The following is a 9,180-nucleotide window of genomic DNA, read 5'->3' as shown; positions in this document are numbered from 1 at the left end:
CATGAATAAAATTATACCATTAAAAAAATGAGGGCATTAGGTATAGCTGAAAAATAAAATCAAAATGGTGAATGCACTTTTACCCTTAAAAAGATACAATATTTTGTTTAAGGTATTAATTGTTTTCATCTAGTGTTGCTTATGGAGCGTAAAATTTCTTGGACTATAACAAAACTCCTTTAACTAATATTTTTTATTTAGAGTTATTTTGAGATTTTACAAAATTTAACTAATTTTAAGTAAATTTCTTATGTGACATAAAATAGTTAATCGGAGCTTATAAATAAGCTTAGAGGGAATATTAAACGAGAGGGAAATTAAGTGATGGGTAGGTTTCATAGTTCTTGAATTTTCTGGTTCCCTACCACAAGCTCATTTTCTGGTGAAGAGGATTAGTCAATTTTCCCAAAGCACAGAGACAAAGTTAATTTAATATCACTTACATGAGTTTCTAAAATGACATGTCAACAGCATTTTTACAAATAAAGTACATTTTTGGCCAAGTGATTACGCTTTTTCATATTTGATCTGCTACAGAAAAATTAAACTGAAAGTGATAAAATAATAGTTAAATTTAATTCAAAATGAAACAGGATTACATGAATATAAAGTAAAAAATAATTAGTTATCCAATTAACCCAACTTAATCATAAAATTATAGACAATTCCGTTTTAAACATATACAAGCCTACAGAATATGCTCAAGTTCAAAGAGTTGGACCGTATTAACAACTCCACTACACGATGATACATGTCAATACGACCCCAATAACTCACTTAACTTCTATTAATCACCCAAAAGGGTGAACAGTTCTCATCTAAATTAATATATCAATCTCCCAAATATCACATTTTCCTTGGACTAGCAGACAGCTTTGAATTTCATTATAAAGAGTTCCAGGCCGAAAAAATAACTAGAATTATAGAAGGTAACCCCGGCTGAAGAAAATAACTATTTGGTACAAGAAGAATGAATATATGATTACAATGAGAAAACTATATGTTCAAAATGCTACGTGAGAATTCTAAAATGTGAGTATCAAGGGAAGATAAGAATATGGAAATAAACATATACCTTGGAATGCATCACAGAACCAATAAACAGATTAAACGCAAACCCAGTCTACAATCTTGGGAGAACCAAGAAAAACGGAAACAGGTTCAACATGAACCGCAAGTGGAAGCATCTGCAGGCTGCTAACTGTAATGATACATACCAGGACTTGCACTCTAGCTCTGATTATAATCCAAACAAGCCACACCAAGCACCTTTCAAGTTAATTTCTCTTATCAGAGCCTTTAAGATTGAGGTTAAACCATTTCTTTTTGCCTGATTTATCCTTCCCATCTGAGCTTCCATCTTCCACAGGGCTCTCTGCCTTGGAATCCTCACCCGCAATTTTGCTACTACTTCCATTACTTAAATTACTACTGTTCCCACTAACAGAGAGAGACCTAGTGACGGTAAAGGAAGAGTGGATAGTGTCTCTCTGTTTCAGAAGTTCATCTACCTGAATAGCAAATCAAACTTAAAGTGGTCAGAGTCCATTGAATCCCAATACAAGAAAAAGCATACACAAAAGATTCGAACTAGAACCAAAATATGATAGACAGAACTGAATTGAGTTGAACTGTTGGAGGTGCCTTGAGATAGGCAATTAGGCATAATACATCGAGTCCAAAAGCGTAAACTGCACTTACCTCCTCCGTTGTTTTGGAAACTATATTAAGTACCCTTTAGAAAACAAATTGTTTTACTCAAACAAATATCCTGTTTTATTTTCCAACGAACAAATGTAGATCTTGCTGCCGACTTCCTTACAGGTGAAAATCAGCTTATCGATGTATACTAGGGCTCTAAAACTAAAGGGGAAGTTATGTGTAATATTAAAATATGGCTGAAAACGTTAGTAGTTTAATCAGTATTTTGTAATTTCTCGTCACATTTATTGATTTCGGTATTTTTAATCTAAAAGCGCTAGACAACGCAATGCAGACAAATAGACAAAAATTCTGCTTATTTCTTCTTCGTAGCATGAGTTACAGACAAACCCGACACACTTTGAGCACGAGGTGCAAATACGCTTCAAATCTTTAAGATGCCTCCCCATTTTATGTGAGACGTGATTTGACCAAGGTTTTGGGATCCTACCACAATCATCCAGTCACAACCCAAAAAAGAAAAAAAGAAAAAAAACAACTGCCAGCATCTGAATGCACACTGGCCTACTGGAGTTATTTCTTTCTTCTTTCCCCAGGTAAGATTGTAGTTTCTCCTATTCAACATAAAGTCAGTTATTTATAGTTGCTTCTTAATATGGTGCATTTCTTTTCATCATACCACGAAGATGGGATAGCAAAAATTATAATCAATATGCTCAATCACAACTCAGTTGAACAATTATAATATTTCCATTTTGTTTTCAGCTTAAGCTGTGGGCAAAATTTACGGTAAGATGAATGCTAATGCATGGCAGCATGAGTATACAGAATGGCCCCAGAATAGCAACTGTAGCAAGGGCACAAGAACATACTGATTGTTTTTCTTGAGCATATCTTTCAGTCACCTCTTGATAGCGTGCCAATGCCTGAAAAAAGTTTGAGAGAAATTGATACATTTTGCCTTAATACAAAGTTTGAAACATCAATGACTTAAGCTAGCAAAAACCTTTCTGTATTCTGATTCAAATTGGCGCAAATCATTCCTCTTTCTAAGAATTTGAGTTTCGATGTCCTTAAGCTTTTGAGAGGTATCCTCATAAGATTTTGCACAAAGAGCTTCAATTGTATAGTTAGCAGTCTTAAAGAAGTTATCTCCTGGATAATATCAACCTCAATCAGTGAAAAGTGCAAATGGTTTTACACTAAGAAAAACCCGAGTAAGCAAAAAGGAAATGATACAGAAATGCAGACCATAAACAGCAAATATATGAGTGCCAGGCTTTAATTCTTTGACTTCACAAGGTTGAAGACCTTCCAACCTTTTGAAGAAACCAGCTTCAGGATCCTTCGCCATTGCTAACTGAAAAAGAGTACTGAGAGTAACCATACCATTTTCTAAATCCCCTCATAATAAATTGCTAAGAGATAGGAAAATGTATGCTTAGATGCATACCGCATTCACAGTTGAATCCATTCTGTATACTTGAAAATGTAAGAAATACATGCCAGCGGATGTCACCTTGCCAGTCTTCTCACTATCTTCCTGCATAGATACAAAAAGACAATCAATATCCATAAAAATTCAATATCAAATAACTTACGAACAATCAATTCAATTTCTTACTTCACTTGTTTTTTCATGCTAGTAGGACCCAAATAACTGGACATATTTCATATCTTTCACACTAGTAGGACCAAAATAATTGACTCCATTGAGTTTGTCACCCTAGAACTCAAGAACAACAATAAGTCTTATTCCACTAGATAGGGTCAGCTACATGAATCGCACAATGCCATTATACTCCATCAACAACCAAATCATAGGATAAATTGTTGACCAAAAGATCCCGCTTAATAACTTTATTGAGTATTTTCTTTGATCTTTCCCTATCCTTTTCTAGAGAACTCTATACTGTTTGATCTATTTTCCTCACCAATACATTTGATGGCCTTCTTTGTATATGATTCAACCATCTCAAACAATTTTTTACAGTCTTCTCTTCGACGAATGCCACTCCAACTCTTCCCCTGTTCACTACAAATCCTATCTTTCATATTGTCATCTCAGCTACCCTCACTTTATGCTCTTGTTATCCTTTTAAAGCTCAACATTCACTACCACATGGCATTGTTGATCCTATAACACTAAGGTAAAACTTTTCTTTTACCTTATTAAGTACTTTTCGATTACAAATAACTATAATAACCGTATTCCATTTAAACCACCTAGCTTGAATTATATGATTAACATCTTCATCAATTTCATCATCTTTTTGCATAATTGATCCTAAAAATCTGAATGTTGCTTCTTGTGGAATGATTTGACCACCTAATTTAACCTCCAAAACACTTATAACTTGTCTTTGATCAAAATTGCAACACAGGTATTCTTACTCTTACTGAGGTGAAAACCTTTCAACTTCAAAATCCTTCTCCATAGCTCAAGTTTAGAGTTAATATCTTTTCTTTACTTGGCCAAAAGAACCATGCCATTAGCGAAAAGCATACACTCAGGGATTTCTTCTTGTAGAAGCTCAGTCAGAACATCTAAACGAAGGTTAAACAAATAAGGATTCAAAGAAGATTCCCAATGTAAGCTGTCCTTTAAAAAAACCAAAAAAAAAAAAAAATCTTTTACCTCATCTCCAAGCATTTATACACTAGTTATTACCTCTTCATACATAACTTATATAACTTTGATCTATGCAACACACATACCTTTCTTTTCCAAGGCTTTTCAAGCCAATCTCTTGGTATGCAATTATAAATTACTCCTCCGGTCCTTAATATAAGACTTATTTAACTAATTTGATTAGATTAAGAAAGTTAGGTAAGTTAGTTAATTATAAGAAATATAACATGTTTTTCCTAAAACACTATAATCCTCTTTCTTAATATTCTCCCTCCCTCACTTACTTGATTATGGTCGAGAGATTATCCATAAAAATAATTTAGAAAAAGTTGATAAATATAAGAAATAGGTCTTATATTTAAGACTAAAATTAACATAACAATTAGGTCCTATATTAAGGATTGGAGGAGTATAAATAAGTTGCTTCTTTTGTGGACCTTCCTAGCATGAATCCGAATTGATTCTCAGAAAGGAACATTGGATGTAATCATAGAACTCAACAATTACCTACTTGTTTGATGCTATATTTCAATTCTGCCCTTCGAAAAGGAAGTTCGGCCCTTAGAATTCCGTCTCCATCTACCAAAACAACCAAAAATGTTTTAAAAAAAAGTAGGCATACAACGTACAAAAAGCTCATGCCCTTCATTAACTCTAAAGATAGGGTGTCCTAACCATCCAACAGTTATTCCATCCCTATTGTCCATTGGACCCACTCTTTACAAACCCCATTTTACTGGATTATTGCCAATGTAATCATAAAAGGCTAATCTTTCAAGAATTTTAGGCCAAGCTTCTAACCACCCAGACATTTACACCCTTTCATTTGGGAAGTTTGGGCACACTACAAGACTTGCTAAATTCTTAATGCCTTAAGCAGTGACTTATAATCACAAGTTAGATCCTCTAGAACCCCAATAATTAATTTCCTCCATCTACGAGCACTAGCCAGAATCATTCCAAAGGAAAACCAGGATAGCTGCATAGCTATAGCAGGAATAACTAAACTTAGTAAATTAATATCTAGCAAGCTTAAGTCATAGCTCATAAATGCTTCTATACCACAAAATATCATGGAACCAGACATTTTCAGTAACATTTAAATGTAAATTAATATTTTCAAATTCTATATAGAGAAGTCATGCTTTCATCTTTGCCTAAAAAATCATACAACAAAATAATTGGCCAAATCAGAAGTAAAAGTAAAAGATAACAAAGGAATGGAATAAATAGACTACCTGTAACGCCAAACCATACCCACCATTTGCCTCATTTTCAAAGTAGAGCAGCTGCAAAATCAGGTTTCTATGTTACAGTCCAATACGGTTTATCCAGTGCGCAAAATTGCACGACAGGCGAGAGAGAGAGTAATTATCATTGTAAAGATATTTTTCATACTTTGAATTTGCTTTGTGCAGTTGAAGTCACTCTTATTACAATCCCGGCCTCAGCTTGCTGCTCAGTTATCGTCACACCAAAAAAATGAGCACATTGCTTCTCTACCTGCACCAAATTGTGACACAAGTATAAGAAATACGCAAACAAGAAGACAAGTGTTTGCTCTTTCAACGTAAAGAAAGTAAGAACCTTTCCACTAACTGACGTTCCAATAGGAAGGGGTCTGACTGTAACTGTGCCATTAAGGGCTTCTTCAAGAACATTTGCTGAGATGGTAGTCTTGATAGGGACACCCAGCTTGCTTCAATAAAAAATACAAGAAACAAATCAGAGCTCAACCAATTTGAAAATCCAATATTGATAAACTAAATACCCACCTGAATAAAGCTGCAAACATTGTGTTAACAGTTCCAAGATTTGACAAATCGATTTCCATGTCCAAGTTATCAGCATCAAGTGCCTGAGATGAAAAGTTATAAACATCATTTTGGGGATACAAAGATAATGGAATTATAAAGAGGGAAAAAAATTCTGGTAATCAGCAAACACGAATTAATGGCAAAGATCATTAACTACTAAGAATACAAAACATAAATAAACAAAAGAAAATATGTGCATACTGTCAATAATGAATCATGCAGAATAAGTTTTACATGTTCATGCATGTGAACCCAGATTAGATTATGTGAAACCTTTTCAAGTTGTACGTTCTTAGAATCATAAAATATACTCAAATGTCCTCTCCCACACCACATGAACAGTAAAAACACTCAACCGGCACACCCCCTGAAGGAAATGCAGCCAACAAGTTAAAGCATTGGTCCTTTTTCTTTTGACAAGGAAAAGAAATGGTAGAGGAAATGATAAATGAAATCAACTCAATTGAGCTTCTATCATCAGTTGTCTAAATTTCCTTTTATGTTCCCTCTTTAACTTCTTTTCCTTCCAAAGACAATGAATTCTCACTTGGTAACTTAGAGAGAAGAATTGGGGAATCAAAAAGAGACTCTTCTTGTCTCTATATACAATATAGCAGCAAAGATTGAAGAACAAGAACAATAATGAAGCCAATATTTGAATACAGATGCAAGTGATATGAAGTAAAGGACCTCAAATCCTGCACTGTCATACTGTCTTCTCTTCTCTGGATCAGATAAGATGTTGTAAGAATATGCAACCTCTTTAAATAACTCTGATGCTTCAGGATTGTTAGCATTCTTGTCAGGGTGATACCTGTCAGATGAATGAAGTGGGTAACACATTGCATATGAAATATATTAAAGATCCCACACATCATCAACATTTTACTCATTCTTATCCAGAGAGCAACTACATAACCTCTTTGACGGTACAAGAACAGAATCCATAAGCTCACCAAAAAAAAAAGAAAGTCAAGAAAGAAGGAAAGCAAAGCATAACCATATATAGCTCTAAATCTGGTTGATTTGTTCTGCAAGCCTCCCTCTGTCCCCTTTAGGAAGGGAACTGGGGGAAGACTAAACAAGAAGCTTAAGTAATTAGTCTTCCAATTCTATCATGCATTTTATCTTGCAAATCCACCATGCCAAATCAAAACTTGACAGGCAAGCAGAAAATCTCAATAACCACAGGCTACATGGATGCCATGAAGGACAATTTTAAGAATTCTGCAAGATGCCACTTCCAGAAACGTTACCGTTAAAATAACAATATTGATCCCCTTTCTAAGATATTCAAAAAAGAGTGTAAAGTATATTACATCACAAATTCATGGAGCAGACCTCTTCTTTATGAAGATATGCTGGCGCGATTACCCAGAGAAACAACAAAGCCAGTGCAGAGGAAATTAAGTAGCTAGAAAAGAAAGGAAGAACTGAGCGTTTGACTAACTGCAAAGAACATGCACTCTCCTTTTATACAAAAAGAACAGGCACTCTTAGACATGATAGTGGGCGTTAGTTTAAAAGAATAAACATCGAGTCTAAAGAAAGCAAGAGAAACAAAAATAATAGCTTTCACAACAAACAGAAGCTCACGCATATAATTATAAATACAAGACATACAAGTGACACTAGTAAAATTGAATAGTGCTTGAGAGTGAGTAAAACGTACTTGAGAGCGAGCTTTCTGTAAGCCGTTTTTATTTCCTGATCATTTGCGTCCCTTGCCACGGACAATACCTCATAAGGGTCTCGTCGAATTGATGGGGTAGAAGGTCCATCGATCTTGGAACCCGTCCCCATTCCGGCCGTCGACCGCTCTTCTTCTCACAGAGCGGCTAATAAAACAAGTTTCCCCTTTTGTGTTCCAAAATATTTTGTATTGTTACCTTCTTCAATCAACGAAATCAGTCACCAGAAATTTCAAACCAAAACCACCAAACCCAGAACCAAAACAGAAGCCCACAGTAGCAGACACACGATTCAGAGCGTTATTGGATCGCAAATATTTTCCTCGAAATGTTAAAAAGACGAAAATTGATCAGTTGATGAGGATTGAGATCTTGCAGTCTTGTCCCACAATGAAGTCAAATTTATGATGGAAAAGAAAAGGGCGAGATTGGGGTTTTGAATTTACCAGACCCCGACAGAGAAAGACCGGCTGCTGCGAACGAGGCTGAGGAGGGGATATGCAACTGTCCGACTACGACGCGAATGTCCGAGAATGCGTTTCTCAAAAAACAAAAATAAAAACAAAAGAAAAATAAAAACAATGTGTTAATAAAGTTGCTCACATTTTCCAGTGCCTACCTGATTTTTTGATATGAATTAATACTATTAATAAATATGGGTGGAAAAAATACTACTCCTCCGGTCCTTATTATAAGACCCAATTTGACTTTTTATTTGGTCCTAATTATAAGACCCAATCCATTTTCTCTTTTATATTTATGCATTTTTTCCAAGATAATCCTTTTAATAATGATAGTTTTAGCCAATATACTTAATTAGCAAGGATATTTTAGGAATAACAACACTTATTTATTATAAATAACCAATTTAACTTACTTCCTTAATCTCCTCAAATAAGTCAATTGGGTCTTATAATTAGGACCGGAGGAGTATTAAATATAAATTAAAACTGTATAACTTATTAAAAACGTAGTGACTTGACGAGTTTTGATTTTTTTAAGTAAAAAAAAAAACCAAATCTCCTTTAGTATAAAACAAAACTCGTTTGGTTATTGTAGTTTTAATAAGTTTTGGTTCTAATTCTTGCACTCTTGATGTGATTTTGTTTCCTACACTTAATAGTATTAACTAGAAGTTAATGATGTGAAATTCAAACTAAATTCTAATTATCTAGACTAATAATAATATTAACCTGAAAATAAAAGTATTATCTATATGTTCTGCAATCCTTTGACATTTTATCGTTAATCATTATCAAGGGACTTATCTAGTGTGTCATAGATATATGATGGAATAAAAAGTTAACGTGTGAACATATCTGTAAAGAAAATCTGACGGCAAGTGGGAGAAAACAGTTTTTCGCTCCATGGGAGCTTA

The 9,180-nt window shown here is 34.4% G+C and overlaps 1 protein-coding gene across 2 annotated transcripts; it reads right to left on the bottom strand.

Annotated features, from left to right (window-relative positions):
- Positions 1 to 915: 915 nt before the first annotated feature.
- On the bottom strand, positions 916 to 8,291 carry LOC114716976 (chaperone protein dnaJ 15). 2 transcript variants are annotated; one of them, XM_028902055.1, is made up of 11 exons: positions 7,784 to 8,290; positions 6,802 to 6,925; positions 6,070 to 6,152; positions 5,882 to 5,993; positions 5,693 to 5,797; positions 5,533 to 5,583; positions 3,116 to 3,205; positions 2,914 to 3,022; positions 2,669 to 2,817; positions 2,535 to 2,588; positions 916 to 1,511 (listed from the first exon to the last, which is right to left on the bottom strand). In XM_028902055.1, the coding sequence occupies exons 1-11, from the start codon at positions 7,912 to 7,914 to the stop codon at positions 1,278 to 1,280; spliced, it is 1,242 nt and encodes a 413-aa protein (XP_028757888.1). In that variant the 5' UTR covers positions 7,915 to 8,290; the 3' UTR covers positions 916 to 1,277. The 2 variants fall into 2 exon arrangements, with proteins under 2 accessions (XP_028757888.1, XP_028757889.1); XM_028902056.1 differs by lacking the exon at positions 5,533 to 5,583 and having other exon boundaries at positions 7,784 to 8,291.
- Between the last annotated feature and the right edge of the window lie 889 nt (positions 8,292 to 9,180).

Source organism: Neltuma alba, unplaced genomic scaffold (genome assembly GCF_004799145.2).
Source record: "Neltuma alba isolate B1F8T4 unplaced genomic scaffold, ASM479914v2 tig00011700_pilon, whole genome shotgun sequence".
Classification (NCBI taxonomy): domain Eukaryota; kingdom Viridiplantae; phylum Streptophyta; class Magnoliopsida; order Fabales; family Fabaceae; genus Neltuma; species Neltuma alba.
This window is presented reverse-complemented; position numbering and strand designations above follow the sequence as displayed.